The sequence below is a fragment of the Brugia malayi genome (assembly GCF_000002995.4).
Source record: "Brugia malayi strain FR3 genome assembly, contig: Bm_v4_Chr3_scaffold_001, whole genome shotgun sequence".
NCBI lineage: Eukaryota > Metazoa > Nematoda > Chromadorea > Rhabditida > Onchocercidae > Brugia > Brugia malayi.
This window is the reverse complement of record NW_025062477.1, coordinates 9297979-9316698: the sequence shown is the minus strand read 5'-3', so window position 1 is coordinate 9316698 and position 18720 is coordinate 9297979. Positions and strand designations below refer to the sequence as shown.

General features: G+C 32.9%; 5 protein-coding genes across 8 annotated transcripts; 1 reads left to right on the top strand and 4 right to left on the bottom strand.

The window, feature by feature from the left end:
- Positions 1–220: 220 nt before the first annotated feature.
- Positions 221–955, bottom strand: Bm1049 (Uncharacterized protein; the record flags this gene model as incomplete). The annotated part of the gene is made up of 3 exons (XM_001902576.2): positions 221–383; positions 614–793; positions 876–955. 3 exons carry the CDS (start codon positions 953–955, stop codon positions 221–223), a joined length of 423 nt encoding a protein of 140 aa, XP_001902611.1.
- Positions 956–2932: 1977 nt separating this feature from the next.
- On the bottom strand, positions 2933–4252 carry Bm3351 (UDP-GlcNAc:betaGal beta-1,3-N-acetylglucosaminyltransferase-like 1, putative; the record flags this gene model as incomplete). Its single annotated transcript, XM_001902575.1, has 5 exons — positions 2933–3028; positions 3171–3332; positions 3651–3877; positions 4013–4085; positions 4199–4252. The coding sequence occupies 5 exons, from the start codon at positions 4250–4252 to the stop codon at positions 2933–2935; spliced, it is 612 nt and encodes a 203-aa protein (XP_001902610.1).
- Positions 4253–5785: 1533 nt separating this feature from the next.
- Positions 5786–6331, bottom strand: Bm2957 (major sperm protein, putative; the record flags this gene model as incomplete). The annotated part of the gene is made up of 2 exons (XM_001902574.2): positions 5786–6010; positions 6095–6331. 2 exons carry the CDS (start codon positions 6329–6331, stop codon positions 5786–5788), a joined length of 462 nt encoding a protein of 153 aa, XP_001902609.1.
- A 1131-nt stretch (positions 6332–7462) lies between these two features.
- On the top strand, positions 7463–9901 carry Bma-nekl-2 (Protein kinase domain containing protein; the record flags this gene model as incomplete). 3 transcript variants are annotated; one of them, XM_043080593.1, is made up of 7 exons in its annotated part: positions 7463–7616; positions 7843–7907; positions 8060–8179; positions 8740–8935; positions 9085–9206; positions 9405–9504; positions 9741–9901. In XM_043080593.1, the coding sequence occupies 7 exons, from the start codon at positions 7463–7465 to the stop codon at positions 9899–9901; spliced, it is 918 nt and encodes a 305-aa protein (XP_042936527.1). The 3 variants fall into 3 exon arrangements, with proteins under 3 accessions (XP_042936527.1, XP_042936528.1, XP_001902607.2); XM_043080594.1 differs by having other exon boundaries at positions 7613–7616; XM_001902572.2 differs by lacking the exons at positions 7463–7616; positions 7843–7907 and having other exon boundaries at positions 8084–8179.
- A 2331-nt stretch (positions 9902–12232) lies between these two features.
- Positions 12233–15959, bottom strand: Bma-ckr-1 (the record flags this gene model as incomplete). Of its 2 annotated transcripts, none has more annotated exons than XM_001902571.2 (11): positions 12233–12364; positions 12464–12634; positions 12970–13095; positions 13282–13366; positions 13480–13586; positions 14219–14298; positions 14463–14592; positions 14694–14855; positions 15020–15120; positions 15388–15482; positions 15769–15959. In XM_001902571.2, 11 exons carry the CDS (start codon positions 15957–15959, stop codon positions 12233–12235), a joined length of 1380 nt encoding a protein of 459 aa, XP_001902606.2. The 2 variants fall into 2 exon arrangements, with proteins under 2 accessions (XP_001902606.2, XP_042936526.1); XM_043080592.1 differs by having other exon boundaries at positions 13282–13360; positions 14463–14544.
- Between the last annotated feature and the right edge of the window lie 2761 nt (positions 15960–18720).

Sequence of the window (18720 nt, the reverse complement as noted above, 5' to 3'; positions counted from 1 at the left end):
ATGTAATGAAATAGAATTGCCTTTCCATTAAATAATGAGCGTGGTGAGCTTTAAACCGGAACAACTTATTTGATTTTCCAAGCCAACATAGTATCCAACAGTGCTGAGTAGCGGAAACCAGAAATAAATTTCTATCTGTTTGACATATTTTCAGTTCTCACAATAATTATAGCAAGGGAGTCGAGATTTGTTTCTTTGTTTTGAATTTTAAGAAGCGCCGTTAATCGTAGGCTCTCGCATCGCGAACTTCGGATGGTACGATAACCTCTATGCTCGGTAGATCTTCTTCTGTTAATTTTACTTGGCAACCAAGACGTGAGAAATCCGTTGCTTTAGGTGCCAGATCCAACAGGTCAAGCTCATCTTCGACTGGTGAAGGTAATCTGTAAACAGTGGATTGAACACCTCTAGAAGATTTTACTATCTGATACCATCACATGTCACTATGACTCAATAAGTTCTAGAATTCATGTTGGATTTAACAGTAGTTTATTAAACTTATGAAGATTTAAATTTTCGAACGAATTGATATCAGCTTATTCCTGTTTTGTATAGTTCTTGAAGATTCGTTTGATGAAATTACATAACCGAAATGAATGCTAAGAGATGCAACCTTTTGTAATGTTCTGGCTTGAGAATAACATGACACGTACAACAGGCTAAGGTGCCTTCGCATGCTCCGTAACCGTCAATAGGCAAGTCGGCATTAACCACTACTTCATACAATGACTGGCCTATTTTACCTATTGCTTCCAAAGTCTCACCCCTGTTTTTAAACTGAACCTTCACATTCCTGCAAATATCAAATTATTGATTAAGTTGAAATTGAAACCAGGAATTAGGGATCCAAGACTTGTCTAAATTCTAGAACTTACGGCACTCTGGCTGCTAAACCTCTCCACAATATAGACTGCGAACAAACAGCCAATCGAATAGAATACCGCATAACCATCATTATCACCTATAAGAACCAAAGTTTATTTTTCAAATTCTGATATCGGAAATCAGTATAATTTAGATGAAGGTGCTTAAATACAAAGCAGTTCGATCTTAACTGCAAGATTTCTCAGTACAGAAAGAACTGACTTTTTGGCTGCAAAAGGGAAGGGAATAATATTTTAATCGATAAACGAATTGTGAATTCTATGAATGAAAAGTGAGGACACTTAAATAATCTGAAGTAGATGCAAAAGTTGTTTAATGAGGTTAAATATTACTCTGTTATCTACTCAATAAAATACACCAACTCCCAGTAGCATAAATAGACACAGCAGGGCTTGTAAACTTCTTGTAAGGCAATACGGTAAACAAACATCTTGAAATTGTGCCTTCCCCTTCCTACGGTCACCATAAATTAGCTCAATAGCGGGGAATGAATTCAAATAGATTGCGAACTGCTTTAGTTGATTAGTGAAATATAATGTATAGTGATTCACAAGCAATACACTCTGCCCGCATTAAAAATTAGCCATCCCAGGAATCTTTCCTTGAAACCAAGCAATAGAAACAACGCGCCCTCAGAAGCGAGGGTAGCAAAAGTTATGAAGATAAACTTGATAAAACCGCGCTATTCAGTCTCAATTTCTTATTTCTATATAAATTTTAGCATTTATTTCAGGATAGTTATAAACAGCGAGGAAAAGGTAAATTTTATCAAAAAGTGGGAAGGTTTAAAATTAAATTCTGAAATATAAAAGACACTTTAAAAACGCTTTTGGATGTATAATTAATATTAGTGGAAGTAAAATATTAAACAGCAGCAATGAAAATGAAACATCAAATCAAACTGTAGAAATGAGATCAAGATGGAAAATAATTTTCCACTTATAAAATAGCCAAATTACGTGCAAAGTCAAGCTAAATAACGCACGCACTTCATAGCAATGAAAAAAAAAAAAAAAAATAGTTTTACAATTGATCATATACATAAACAGTTTTAAGTTGAAAATTTAAAAATCCAATACAGTGAAGACATCAAAAAGATTTATAAAACTATTTAAACCTTCCCATCACAAAAGCAACAAATAAATAAACACTGGAAGAGATGCAAAATCAATGACGAAGGTTATATATGTTTCAAAAACTTATTATAAACAGTACTCAGTGTTTAATGAATAAATTACTTCTTTGAATACAAATAAATTAAATAATATTTTTTGCGAAATATAAATGAAAATTGTTTTACTTCTAGTACAACATGTAAAAAGCAGCTTAATGGATAAGATCATCTTAAAATGAAAGTTTTTTTTTTTTTCTTTTTTCAATATGATTTTATTTTATAATTTAAAAACTTGATTACTTACTTTTATATAATAATTCGGGAATCTTCTTTTTTCTTTTTCTTTAGTGATTAGTTCATCTACTGCTTCTTTTACTTTAAACGAAAAAACTACCCGAGATAAAAATAATCCATTCCCTCGACCATTTCACGAGTTCTTAATATCTTTCTTACTTCTTGACAAACAAAAGAATCCATTTTTAAACATATTGCAATCGGAGCAATCATTTCGCTGAAAATCAAACAAATAATTAAACGTATAACAAGAATAAAGAACAGATGTTTTACTCACATGTGAAAACTTACCTCAGTGAGATAATTGGGACTGTAGCAAGAACTTTCCGCTGACCTGGAACAACTCATAATGCCCACAGTGGAGTTTTTTTGCATCAATATCGCAAAAAGCTACCACCTTTAAACGGTTTTCACTTAACGATCTGAAAAATTAATTTCCCCGTAAATCTTTAATCAAAAGTTGGAAACCTAAAAAGAAGAATGACGTCATAACATTTTTTCATGCCTTCGGTAACTTAACATATCGTAGCAACATATAAGTTTAGAAAATAAACGGAAAGTAATCACCTGTAAAACTTTTTCCCAACTTTACCAACACTCCAAACCATAAATTTTTTCCACTTCGAAAGAACCAGTTCCTCAAACATTACTATGCATCTTCCATATCATTTCTTTCGTTACAACTAGAGACGCACATTTTGGATGATAACGACAAATTACCAAAGATTTCTCAATCTGTAAAAGACAATTTAAAAAGTGGTTTCGTAAATCATTACAAAAAAAGAATTGGATGTTGGATTTCAGAATGAGTCGCATCTGTGTTAAGTTCTAAGCACTAGCGGAAATTATATTTTAAAACATATTAGAAATCTAATACCTTCATAAAAACTGCCCCAATTTTTAAAGCATCATAGAAAAAATGCAAATCTTCCGGATAACCCACTGGCTCTGCTTCATGAAAACCTCCAACCTTATTAAAGAGCTTTTTCGACATACACCAAGTTGGAGCAATCACTGAGGGACCATAAGAAGTAAAAATCTGTGAACATTTATGAACGTTTAATCTCAAAAATCTATGAAAACATAAAACAAAGTAATCACTGTAGATAAAGAGCTAAAAGATTTCATGACACAATGCAAACCGAAAAAATTTCTGCACTGCTTATCATAACAAGTTACAAACTGGCTAACTGAAACATGTTTATGTGAATTTTTTTTTTTTCGAGAAGTAAATACGCAAATAAAAAATTCACCAATTCAAATTTAATTCAAACATACCACTATTGTCACGGAATATACTTCATCTAACCCATACTTGCTAGCCCACTTCAGAAAATAAAAGCACTGTGATATATACCTGATCATAAATTTCTTTACTGTTGAGTGAATTAGCCCACTGAGCATAACGTGATGTTGACCCAGAGCTGGTATGCGTTCGAGTCTTGAACCAACAAGATCTCGGTGCATTAAGCAAAACATTATATAATGAGATAAAGCGGTGCTTTATCGAGATATCATCTGCATCGCAAAATATTAGAACAGATCCACCACACTGTTGTACACAGTTTTTTGCGAAACCCACACCTGAAAATTGAGCAAAGATGTCGCCGAATCTCTCGAAACTTAAAGGAAACCGAAAAGAACTAATAAAAAGCAAAATTCAATAGAAATATCAAGAATGCCAAACAGATTACTAAGACAACAATTAAAACAAAATACCTCTGGAATGTGCGCTACTTCCAAGAATAACATTGATGCCTTTTTCCAAAAATCTCGATTTATAGATATGATACTAGAAGTATTATCTGTACTGCCATCATCAAATAATTAAACCTAAAGTACTGAGACATTTTTTTGATCAATATCTTTTACATTTACTATTGCTTTAGTGAAGAAAAAACTCACCTCAATAACAAATTCTGGACAGATCAGCTGCTCAAGAAGTGAATCCAAATACATGGACAAATGTGCACTGCCATCTTTTATTGGAATTATTGCACTCTAAAACTTAATCTAGGTAAATATATAATTAATAATACTGAGAAATATCAAGAAACAAAAAAAAAAAAAAATTCCAGAAAAAGAGCGATAAATAGATAATGATTTATTCTGCATGCCATAATAGTTATTATGGCGTTGCATAACGTAGAGATTAAGATTTAACTCAACAGTTAAGTTATATAGAGGATAGAAAGTACTCAACTTGAGATGCAATTAGTTGTTGACAAGACGACAATCAATGAAAATTTCCTTTATTTACTGATCACTTCTTTACGATTCAAACAATTTCCATAGCTATTGGTAAATAAGTTCCAAAAAATCATGAAGTTTCTTTTGTAAAAGTTTCTTTTGTAAAACATAGGTACACTCAGACAATAGAAATGTATGTTTGTCATTGCATATACTGTACAAGAATCATTTTAATGCGTTTATATCGTATCTTCAGAGTTTATAAATAAGAAAATCATACTTACAATAACAACAGGGTTATTATTCATCAATGTATGTGTGTGCTAACTGGTAGAACAACTTATCACTAACAGTTACCCTTCTTCATCCAATAATAGATTGATTCACCATCTAAACGAACTGAAAATGAGGAAACGATGAACATTCTGCGAAATTTGCAATGAATGAATAATTCGCACAGCAGCAAAAAAACTAAACATGAAGAAATCGTAACCAATAATCCCGCGTAAAAGATTGAAAAACAAAGTCTCAAGTATTTAAAATAGTCAATTAATTCCTTCGCACTCCAATTATTGAACCTTTTGCAAACACACGCCTGGGAAAAAAGCCGCAACAAAACGTACGAACGTGACTTCTTACGCGCACTTTTAAATTTAGGTAACCGTCATGCAATCCGTTCTCTGGCAATATTGTCACCAGACAATTCTTCCTTCTCATTGTTTCATTCTCCAATTACTCTTCTATGACTCACATAATTACTCTCTAATGATTCACCTAATCCCTTGTAGATAACATTTTTAACAACTAATAGTTATACTGAATATGGCAGACGCTCTTTTTTTTTTTTGAACGGTTCAAGAAACCGCTGATAACGGAATCTTGTGACAAATAATGAATTTCACCAAACTTTTTACTCAGTAGATCTGTCCATCCAAGTATATGAGACTACAACAAAAATACATAAAATTAGATTTTTTGATCATCAGCCAGAAAGTTAAACTGTCTTTGGAGATTTAAAGAGCGATAATACTGTGCGTGGACATCACACAAATACATTTATCACATGCGTGGATGACGGCAGTGCAGTAACAGTAGCACAGATCGGAGCAAGCGCGAAAGTTACACAGGCAATACACATTATCCACATGTTGAAGCATGGATATTGATTTGTCGTTAAAAATTTATTTCAGTGGATCGAAGCTACTTATCCCAAATCAGTTTTTAGGAAAAAAAATAATCCTTTGTTGATAGGTAGGTGAAGAAAGGTTGTAGTCGAGAGTATCCGCGAAAAACGCTGAATATTTATTGAGCCATGATAGGCAAGGTAACTTCCCCGACCGGTGGTCCCCCCTTGAAAATAGCCGTGGGGTCAGCAGCATCTGCAGCTGCTTCCTTGAACTGAATGACAAATTTATCCTCTTTCGGTGGTCCGGCTGTACGGGTGATTTCCAATGGAGCTGTTGCCCCCGGCTCGACGAATCCATAGACCGGTTTCAGACGGTAATCGTTATTGTTCGTCGACTTTACCTGCAAACGAATGAATTTTACTGGAGTTCTTTTCCTGAATAAGTAAACCGTAGTGGGAAATGTCGGAAATTCGAAGTTACTCACCTTGAAGGCCAAGCGGACACCACTTGGATTAGCGATTTGGTGTACAGACTGTCCGCCTGCAGCAGGTACCTGAGCAGCTGGTGGGTCGATGTTCAACGTCGGTGGTCCAGCCGGAGGCGGAGCAGCTTCCGGCGGAGCTCCTCCATCTGCCGGTACGCCTGCTGCTAATGGTGCACCTTCTGCTGGTGGTGCTGCAGCCTCTGGTGGTGGTGCACCCTCTGCTGGAGCGTCACCCATTGTGTGCTAGGTTGTCTGCAAGATCGAAATTTGGAAATAGTTGCTCATCTTCGAGATAAGGGGAAGAAGATTAAGAAGTAACGGTTAAGAAGGTTCCCCCGCGGTAATCCCAGAGTATCTTAATCTTAATCCCAGAGTATCTTACTACTCTTTCACTTCAATAAATGCCAACAAGAGTAAGTATCACACCACACGACCTTTGTGCGCTTCGACTGAAGGAAAAACTGAATGTTGGAGTTGAAACTCGCTTTATATAACTGTCCCTGAATTGCCTCTAATTATGCAACTTCACCTATACGGAATATTTCAACCATATCTTTGCATAAGTAAATTTAAATAATTAGAATAATTGTGGGGCTGAATGTGCATTAGTCCCATAAGTATCGATAAGTATTGGTGATGACAACTTAAAATTTCATAGAAGCGTACGTGAACCTTGTAAATCGTTAGAACCAGCGGTAGCTGTTACGGAAAACATGCTGCATGCAAATGATGGTCATATCTTTCTCGGATCTTGAAATACTTTCTTTGGTTCAGTACATATCCTTGGACAGTTTGCATATTAGATATCTCATCCTAACGTGATAAAGACTCAATATGATAATCATAATTCCAGTGCGTTTCTCTTCACGTATGGCTTGTATGATACTAAATGTCTCTCAATTTGTGCAAAACCAAGTTTTACTAACAAATTCAAATTTATTTAGTCCACAAATTATGGTACTTTGCTTAATTTGTAATTTTCCACATAAATTAGTTCGTGGAATGCAGCTCTTGCACTCTTCTGCTCTACGTCCTGTCTTACTGGATAATTTCCCTCATGTTGATGATATACCTTCCATTTTCATAATAAGCCAGGGTCATACTATGCACATGTCGCGAGTTGGACGTGGACCACAGAAGTAACAGGAGAGGCATCAACTTTGCCGTCGAAACCTTATATAATAATCTTTATCTGTCGTACTTTATATCAGCTTGCAATGTCATAACTGACCAAATGGAGGAATGACGTGCAGTTAAATCAGACTTCACATTTGATGGGACTTAATTTCATATTTCCACTCCATTGTCAAGCTGCAGTGTGTGCCGATCTTTATAGGTTCCTTGTTGAGTAAAAATTAACGGATTTTCATGGACGACTACGAGAAGATCTCAGTAGTAGGACGTGGAGCTCATGGTGTCTGTTGGCTTTGTCAGCGTAAAGATGATATTTTTCGACAAAAAGTTATCATCAAAACAGTGGCATTAGAGGGCCTCGCGCCAGAGGAACAGAACGCTATCATGGGTTTGATTTTTTTGTCTGGAACTCTGATTTCACTGTAAGCGATGTCTTCCAAGAGGCAAACTTTCACTCAATTTTCCTTATTTGGTTAGCACTTCCGAAATTCTTATCAATATTATTTGAAATTAGCTGGTGAGACGTTTTACTTTTGAAGACATTGAGTTCAACGGACAGTATGGGTGATGGCTCCGTATTTTTAGCATTTTCAGGCATTGTGAAAGTATTTCAGGCGAAGTAACGCTATTGAAACGCCTTCATCATCCCCACATTATTGGATATTATGAGTCTTTCAAGGTTCTTGTCACTTGTTGTTTGCTAGGTTGAGATCACTGAAGCTGTTTCCATTTTCCCCTGACAAGTCAGAAAAATATTTTTCAGCACATGTCACCGGTAAAGTTTTAATGGTGTCTGAATGACCTTTAGGTGGTAATTTGACTAATTTTAAGACAGAAAACGCTTTTTCGATTGTTATGCAGTATGCTGAGGGTGGAACAATGGATAAAATGATTTCGGAACAAAAAGGAGTCAAATTTATTGAGAATATAGTGCTCAATTATTTCACACAAGTTGGTCTTTGCTGACAAATTAAGAATTATCAAAGAGTGAAATTGAAACGATACCATTTACATCGAAACCTCCGCAAACAAATTTTCAAATAGAATCGTGGGTATTTTTACTAATTAGGTGAACTATACTTCTTTTTCACAGTGAATAAATTTCAAGATGCCTTGAACAGAATTTACAAGAAGCTTTAACTTCATCGTTTGTTTTCTCTAATTATCAATTAATAATAGCAGTAGTAATAATAATAATAATGGCAATGATAATAATGTTAACGGTAATGATAATAATAATGGTAATAATAATAATAAGAGACAATAGCAACATAATAACAATAATAATAGTAATAATAACGGTAGCAGTGATAATAATAATATTAACGATAATATGGTAAATAATGACAACAATCAACAACAACAATAATAATAATGATAATGACTATGATAATGGTAGTAATGGATGAGCAATAATGAATGATAATGAAATTACAGATGTGACGGCAGTGTTATTTCCACACTCCTTTTACTGATTAATAAAAATATAAAGCTTCTTGAAATATTTGCAGGTTGCTATTGGACTTGAATATATGCATTCCAAGCAAATACTTCATAGAGATTTGAAAACGCAAAATATTTTGTTAAATAAAAAACGAACAATTGTTAAATTGAGTGATTTCGGAATTAGTAAAGAATTATCAACAAGAAGTTTAGCATCAACAATTATTGGCACACCGAATTATCTTTCTCCAGAAATCTGTGAAGGTAGTACTAGATTTCAGCATTTGTCTCCTTTTTGCTTTCTTTATGTTTATTCGTCCCATACTATTTTCTATACTTTTTTTACTCATTTTCTATTTCGCAACTCTACTTTGTTTGTAGCTGGGCAGCAAATTAAATTCCTTAGAGTTCAGGCAGAGCGTACAATCAGAAAAGCGACTTATGGGCTTTAGGCTGTGTGTTATATGAACTTGCTGAATTAAAACGAGCATTTGATGGCGAAAATTTACCATCGATCGTCATGAAAATTACAAAAGTACATTTCATCCTCCGTAAATTTGTATTTCTTGTTTAAAAAAAGGTTCTTTATTTCTTATTCACAAACCGCATATGAAATTAAACGCTTTGTGTTATACAAATTTTTTTGAAGGGATTTTCAGTATATAATATATATGTAATAAAATATATTTTTTTGATTATATATTTTACAAAGGTGAGATTTTTTAATTTTTAGGGAAAACATAATCCAATCTCTGAACACTGGAGTGATGGCTTGAAGAAGTTGGTTAATTCTATTCTGGATGTTAATGAAAACAAAAGGCCCCTTCTCAAAGGTTTGTATTAAAAAGTAGCCGTTACAAGTATCATTTTGTTGTTCATGGGGCTTTTCGAATGCAGTTTGCTAAAAAAAACACTGGAGGAATATTTCTCTCACCCAAATCTGAACATTAAACTTTTCACAAAAGTAAAAGCTCATTGATTTTTTTTTTTTTTTTTTAAATCCTCGGGTTTTTTAAAAAGTTCCAAATTTTAAAGTCTTTCAATGTTCCTTTGAACTTTTAATTTATAGAGATTCTCACATGCCCACTGATCTTGCCGGTTTGTTTGGCAATTAATTTGGATCTGGGTGCGCTGCCTTCTTCACCACCGAAAAAAACTCGCCAGATTTCCTCTTCGAATAGTAGCATTTTACGCACACAGCCTATATCAGTCAAAGCTGTGGCTTATTGATCAGTTGAAATTCGTGGGGCAGTTATGGGCAAGCACACTACAAATTGTCTTGGAAGACAGGTAATAAGCTGAATCTTACTTCTGTTTTGCATCAGCGTGTGTAAATAAGACGTCGCTTGTTGAACAATAAATTTTGTGATTAGGTAAATATACTTTTGAGTTGGATTTTTCTGATTTCAATTTTTCAGTTTACACTTTGCTTCGTTCTGTTGGGAAAATTTTTTTTTATATTTATCCTTCAATGGTTTTGTTATATTACAATTTTATTATATGTTTTATTATATTAGAGACATTGGATTTCAAGAATGTTATGCTATAGCAAAGGCGAATTGCTTTTTCAAATCAAATTTTTCCTTGAGTTTTTGTCGCTGTTCTTCACATTATTTAAGAAAATAAAATCTTGATTTTGAGCAGTGGTGTTTTCAGAATATTTAAAGCTTATCATAACGAAGTTTTACTATTTTGGATATTTGAAAGAGGATCGTGGCACCTATCTGTTCGCTTTTTGTTTTCATCGTGTTAGTGTAGGAGGGTACTTAAATTTATTCATGAAATACTGTGCTTCAGAGTTTCAAGTGCTTCATCGATCAGTAAGGTTTCTAAGGAAGAAATAAAGGTATAATAAGCAAAATGGTAAAATAGTGTGTTTTACTTGAAATGTCCAGATACTGCTAATAAAAAGCACCCACAGATAGGTGGAATGCTCTATTCAACTTGAGGATTTTGAAATTATAATATCAAAAGTTTGATTTGAATTGGCTAGAATCTTAGATTTTGCCAGTTAAACATGTTTCAGCTATACTGGTACATTTATCCTAAAAAAACTTTGACAAGTTGAAAAGAATGCTATGTTTTGTAGCTGAAGTCATAGGCAGTCAATTGCTAAACTATTATCACATGCAATGGAATATGGTAACAGGTAATTGACATGGATGACTCCTAGGATTTGCATGAATGTGAAGCTAACTGTAGGTATATTTTACGTCCAATCGTTAACACTTGTCATTTGATAAGAATTGAATCGCCCGAAAGTATTGTAATATTATCGAAATAGTGTGTGGCATAGAAGAAGAGTAAACAGGAATATGAAGTACCATTTCGATTAAATTCTATGACTGCAACAACTTTTCATTTTTTTCTGAATTGCTTTTTAATTCTAATTGTTTATTGAAATGCATGAGCTTTATTCATACGTTTGAACAAAAATTGGTTTTAAAAAATCGTTAATAAATGAATTTAGAAGCCAATCGTTTCGTCCAAAAAGTTACTCTTCGTGGAACAAATTTTGGGAAATTCGGCTTTCTGGTAATTAAGAACATAGATGAAACAGATCAAGATATGAAAGACTAATTATTTCACCCTAAACTAAACTTGATTAAATAATTATGAGTCCTATCCACACGAAGTTACGGCGAACTGAGTGCTGGAACATACCACTTCATTATTTCCCTAAGTTATAAAACAGAAAGTGCAGCAAGTGATACCATCCAATTATCCGAAAGATGGCAAAATTTTCAATTGTTAAGAATCTGAGTAAATTGATCTTGGAATTTCTTTGGATGATCAAATTAATTCATTATTTCTTTAAAGATATGGAAGGAACTGTGAAACTGTATGAACAAATATCAACTGCACCATGAACGAAGCAGCAAATGACAGTGAAAATCGGTTCTCTTTGACTCATCCCTTTCATTAACATTCCATTATTTTCTTTTTCTTTTCATTTCACAACTTTGTATTAGCAATGAATGATGCACTATTCAGAATCATTTATTTTCTCTTTTTCTTTTTCAAATTTCACCGACCACATGCAAACACGAAAATATTGACACGTCTTCCTCATTTTTCTTAGCAATCATTGAAATGCTCTTCTTTCTAAGAATAAAAAAATATTCAATTAGGTTTTCAATTTTTATTCACTCCTAGTAAATATATCTTGGCCTATTCTATAAATAGAACAACAAATGCATGCATTTTGCAAAATAATATGAAAACAAAATTATGAAGTGGAAATACATTTGTAGTGAAATTTATATATAAAAGTCATATCAGGATGTTTAGAGTAGTGTTGTGGGGTGGAGAAAGAGATGATTTTAAATTCAGTAGATAAATGAAGAATAATAAAATTATTTCTTCTGATCCTATCCTACTGTTGTCTTGGCTCATTGAGGCAAACATTGAACTGTTAAATGTTTTTAGTTACTGATGGGAAGTCTTAAGCAAAAAAAAAAAGCACAAGAAAGCATTGATACAGTATCATCATCCCTTTATCATTTTCTCTTTTACATCAGAAAGATTAATTGGCATTCTTGTGATAAAACGAAACAGTGATCACAAATTATCATTAGATAAAAAGGGAATCACAGCAACTGCTTGCTCCAAGTTACTTCCACTACTAAACAAATCACCATTGTAATGTGTCATAAATTTCACTCGTCGTAATCTGTACTGATTTGTTGGAGACTGGAAATCAGTTAAATAATGTCTCAATTTTTTAGGCAGATAAAATTGATGCAAGAGCAATAATACATGGTTAAATATTGATTGCTACCGATAATTCACCTTTTCCTGGAGAGGTTCTTTACAAGCTTGAAATGTGCACGCCCACAGATAGGTAGTAATATTTTTCCGGAACCTTTCATTCATAAAACAATAAGTTATCGGATTTGCACATGCACTTATATGCGTCAGTAGTGTTATATACGCATTCGCCCTTCTGTTCCACAAGTGAATCTACAAAGTTTATTTATAATTTGAAAAAGTTTACAGCGATTTATCATAAGAGAAAAAAAACAATAATAGTCAAAAGGAGAATCGAAAAAAAAAAGAGAAAAAGAAAGTGACAAGTGTACCGATGGTAGATGTATAAAATTCCTCATTTAAAGTTATGAAATGATTAAATTTTTTTCCACTTTCCACTGATCATCACAAACATAATCTTTAAGGCTCAAGAAAGCATTAAAACTACTTATAACCTCCACTCTTTTAAGTCAGCTAATGAAATTTTTAATTTCATAAAGTCCTTTTTTGAAACGAATTATGTTGATCAATCACTGGAAGCTTTATACCTGAACGAGATCAGATGTCCTAATTGTAAGCCACCAAATAAAACTCGGTGACCAACAAATAACAAAAGCAATAACAATGATAATTAACATTCTAATCACACGTCGTTTCGCTTCAATTATTTTTTCCTGAATGAATTTTTCTCCATCAAAATTATTTGCTTTCTCCAAAATGCAAAGATCCGAAGAACAAAGGATAAATTTCGATCATTGAGGACACTGCATTTCGAAACATTTCACTTTTCACAAAAAATAATTATATCCGAAAATGGCGAAAAAATAATTTCAAAAGAAAATATTCTTTGAAATCAAAACCTGACGGTTGCTTCGAAGCATATAACCATGCTTATAATTAGCACTTCCACTAATCGATGATTGGAATTCAGGAGCACTGCTGAAGCTGAAGTTGTAAGATTTCAGTGAAGCTGGAATTTCCCAAAAATCTATCAATCTCATATTCTTTAATAGAAAAACAAATTAGTATGATGCTGATAAAGTGGATGAATTGATAACCTGAAAAGCGACTTGGTTCGAGCATTGTAGTTACAGGGCCTTTTACATGGCACATTACACGTTACATTTCGAGCGGTATTTTCCCGTTTCCGATCCTTTACCCAAGTCTGCAATTAGACATATTCGAGAGAATATAAGAAAACATTTACAAACTATGGAAACCATCTAACTCATTTCAGTTTCAGTTATTCGCTATGATGAATCAAGATAATTGAAGTATTCAAGATTAAAATAGAACCGCCCAGAATGACTCCTGCAACTCGCAGACAGAATAATCCGTGCATCTGAATGATTCGTGTAACTCAAGTGACACAGTATGAAGTGAAAAAAGTGGTTTATTAATTCGCTGTGCTCTTCAAAGTTCAGCGCAATAAAACATATACCAATTTAATGATTTGATTTTAAGAACAAAACGAATATACTTGAAGGAAGTATTCTTCAGTCATGTCTGCAATTCTTAGCTTTTTTGATGAATTTCTTGGACATTTCCAAAAAATGAAATATTCTTCAAACAGTTACAGAAACATGAATCACTAGAATTCTGCGGATGAAAGAAAGAATCGAAAACTTTTCATGTCAAAAAAGTCTAAAATTTCCAGCATGACATACCAGTAGAAGTAGGAATTACGAATCCATTTGCTTGGAATACTTTAACCCATAAAATTTTACTTACAAATTATTTCATGTAAACGATGATTTCATTGATGGAAAAATGTAAGTTAACTACAGTTTAACTTACATCATAATCGATATTGAGCTCCTTATTGTTTTGGTCGGTAAATGATGGAAAAAACCAACTTGAACATAATCTCTTTCGATCTATGATACCTAGTTTATATCATTTATCAACATCATCAACAAAAAAAAATAGTTCTTGTCTCGGTCTTCAGAAACTTTATTCTTTCAGGAATAAACTAGAATTTTTACGAACAAATCACTTTAAAAAGGCTGAAAATTTGGATATACTTTAAAAAAACTCTTACTTCGACAACATTCCGCTGCATAATTGTGATAGTTTTCTGGTTTTACTTCTACCTGATTGTCTGGATGAAGAGTTTTGATTACCTTGCAATATAAAAGCAACATAATTGTTAGTGGTATGAATAACAGTAGCTGAAATAACATGTCATCGTACTCAGTTGAGGACTACTAAGTTCTCAGTATGGTTATTATGATGACCTTTGAGAAGATAAAAATATGAACTATAGACTAACCAGTGTAACATGAATCTGATATAAAAAATCTGTCAAAGGAGTAGCAGTGGAACGACAACTCCAATGTGTTTTGTAAGGAATAGCATCATAAATCACAAGTGCGCCAATATTACTCCCAAATGCAGTAAGCCAAACAAACGATATGAGTGCTAGCAAACGCCGCTATAAGAAAGAAATTATATCGAATGATATAATATGGCCAGTCCATTACTAATGAAATCATTTTTTGTTAGATCCAAAAGATTTTACAAAATCAGTTGGCTTAATGAAAAATATAAAAAAAAAAAATATAGATTTGAGTAAATTTTTAATTAATTAAACAATACCTTTGAAAGCCAAATCATCGACTCCAATGGACGACATATTGCGTAATAACGTTCTAGCGCAATTAAGGCTAATGTATAGGCTGATGCGCAAACTGTCACAGCTGAAATGTAAAATAAAGAAGTATTCTTGCTTATGTTGTCCTTACTTGTACCTGTCCTTATATTTTAGAAGTGAATAAAACAAAAAATGTTGCAATAAGCCACAATAGATTCTGCTAGCACTAAAAATAATGCACTCTGAAAGAAAAACGGAAATGTGAACCGCTGATTGGATCTATTCGAGAAGAAATCGCTCCAACCTAATTTGTGTTTTTTTTTTTTCAAAACACTTCAAAAGCACAAAAGAACAGACAGAAGTGTAAACTCACGCTGCAAGTATGCAGCAAATTTGCACACATGCGGTCCGAGCAACCAGCATTGTGATATTTCACTCATTAAGGTTGGTGGTATGCAAATTATTGATCTAAACATTCCATTAATTATATTAAATGATTAAAATATGAATCAGGAAGACCTTTTCCTTTTATTTTTTCAATTTAGTGGAAATTTCACTAGTCTTAGGAGAAGTACTTTTAATTAGTATTAGGCTTTAGTATGCTAACACTGCTGAATTCAATCTTATACTAGGAAGAGCTACCACAAATTATTTAAAATTATAATCAACTGTCTCCACTTGTTTGAAGTGTTCGTGAGGTGCATCGCTACTGCGATCGATCTAACTCTTTCACATTTGGCACTCTGTAACTAACCGTAACAAATCGGCAATTGCTAAATTCAACAGTAATATATTGGTGATTGACTGTGTGACACGTCGTTGAAGCTTGGTGATAGTGAGTACGACTATCGAATTACCGAGCAGTGATAGGATGAAAATGGAGGTGAAGCACAAACCAATGAATATGTTGTAAATAGTGAATTGTGGGATACACTCTCTGCCCATTCTATCGCTATTCTCCTTTTTCGGCGCCTATTTTAAGGCCATCACCAATAATAATAATATGCCTATATGAAAATAGGAATAGTAGTAGAGGTTAAATTGAATTATTGTTGAAAATAAATGTAAAAAATTTTGTGGTGAATTGGAAAATGATACATTTTCCTTACTGAAGTATTATTAGTTGTGAAAATAGCAGACTAGAATTATCTCCATAAATTTACATTTAATTGGTTAATTAAGAAGAAATTAGTGATGAAGATATCTTGAAAAAGAAGACATATTGACCTCTGCCCGATGCTCCTTCAACTCCAATGAATGTTATTTAAGAATCAATGAGTGAGAGAAATGAAATAAAATTTTCTGACATCAATGAATAGCCAGAGTGGGTCTAACAATCTTAGGACAATGAAGTGATAAAGAAGGTTGGAAAATAATAGAAGAAATTGATATCGTTGATTGGTGGACAACAAACACCAAAAGTGGCAATGAATGCAATGTAAAATGAAAGTTTGTGAATATCAGAGATTCATCAGTGATGGATGAAAGTAATTGCAAAAAATAGGAGTGGTAGCAGCTGGAGAGATGGACAACATTGCTTGAGGGATTGATGAAATTACGCTTCACTAACTTAATTAATTACTTCTAAGTATTATTCTTTCGTCATTTACATTATTTTCTGCAAACTTTCCGCATTGGAGAGATACATTCAATGATTTTAAACTCATAAATATCGTCCTTCTATAAATTTTGTAATTCAGGACGTTTTCCAACTACATTTCGTGAAAACTTTCTTTTGAACTTCAAGCTATTGTGTATCAAAAGCCAGGAAAAAATCAATTTGAATTTAAAATAGCTGTCTACTTCCAAAACCATCATTTTAATATTCATAGTGTTATGATTTCAAGTTAAGAAGCCAAAAATTTGCAGCCAAAAATAGAAACAGACTAAAGCTGTGTATTCCTCTACTTAAATTATTCCTTGAAACCCTTATATCAACGCTTTAAACAAGATTAGATTTCATAAAATACGCTCTGTTCTTGCTTATATTCTTGTAATTATCATAATTGCAAGTTTAATTCAGAATGGAGTCAAATAAATAAAGCTAAAGAAGTAATGGTTTGATAAGAAGACAAAATAGATAACATTTCAGGAAAATTGATATATTCTAACTGATAAAATTGAATTTGGAAAACGAGCCTAATACATTAATTTGCTTTCATTTGATAAAAATTATTTCAAAAGAGGTATATTTAATGCTAATTACAGTCAGCCTATTTCAATACTTTTTAATTCTTCCGATATTTCACATTTCAAATATATTTCGAAAAGTGTCATATCACTGTATTTTTTTTTTTTTTAGATCGCTGTATTGAATTCAAAGTACTTCAGCTAACAGTTTTCACATAGTCCAATATAAACTTCTTTTAAGAATAGGGATAGGTTCGCAAATGAACTTCAAAAAATAAGATTCATCGATGAAAAACTGTGAACAAGTTAAAATATGTTTGAAGCAAATAACTTACCTATCCAAATAAACAAACTGCAGCACGATATGACAGCTGTCTCCTTCAATTGCTTAACACTCATAAAATTTGATAACAATTTGATACGAGATCTGATCGATTACATGCTCAATCGCTAAATTAATTTATTAATCAATAAATAGGAGAAAATTAAAAAACGGCAATCAATCAGCTGCATGTATAACTCTGTAATTAAAAGAATCGAAGTGAAGGACACAAATGTCATCTACAGAATTTGGAAAGAGTGAAGTGGTACTGGAATGGAATTTATTTGTTGCGCATCTTTGCGTATTTCTCTTCTCCTTGAGCATTTTTTGCGCATGAGCGATATGAGTGTTCTGAATTTCATCATCTGAATGCCCTTGTAATTCTATTAGCTCAAGGATAAACTTGGATTCATCTCTTAATCGATAGTATGGAAGAACGAATTTGAGGATTCTTTATGAAGACGCTAAAAACCAAAAGCTCTTTTCCTTAGCAAACAGGGTTACATAGAAAGTTTTCATAACAAGGACAAGGAAGAAATGATTGAAAGAATGAATAATTTTGAATACTGAATAATGGCAATATTTAACTGCTCAAATTATTTTTTCCTGTAAAATGGTCATCAGAATAATCACTTCGAATTATTTCTTCTTCTTGGAATGACATTTTAGAAAGGTGAAATCCTTCAAAAAAATCTTTAATCTAAGTTCATTTCCAAATGTTTCATTCGTTTTAGAAAAAGACCAGACGATCATTGAAGTAGTAAATGTAAAAGCAAGAAAATACAGCATTCATCATTGCTCACTTCTACTATTCTCTGATCTACTCAATCCACAATGAAATGTGCTAATCGATATCAGTCATACTTATCAGCAGTAGTTGATGTAAAATAATGAATGTAAAGTAGCTCAATCTAAAGTCGAAGTAATGTATGCAAAATTTTTTGCAGAAGATGCAGTAAGCAAAATTTTATACAAATAGATTATTTCTTAGCCTAATTCAAATTTCTTCGGAAATTTGCTTTTCCTAAATTACAAGTTTTATCGAAATTTCGTCAATAAATTTTGATTATGTTCTACCAGATGTGCTTATTTTTAATGAAACATTTTCGCTTTCCATTTTAATACTGCAGTTTTTCTCAGCAATGTTAGCTTTGCGGAATGCAAGTTTTGCTTAGGAGGAATTTTCCCTTTCTGGTTGAAATTTTACTTTCAAGTAAAAGCAGTAGTAATTGGATCTGATGCAACAATGTGATC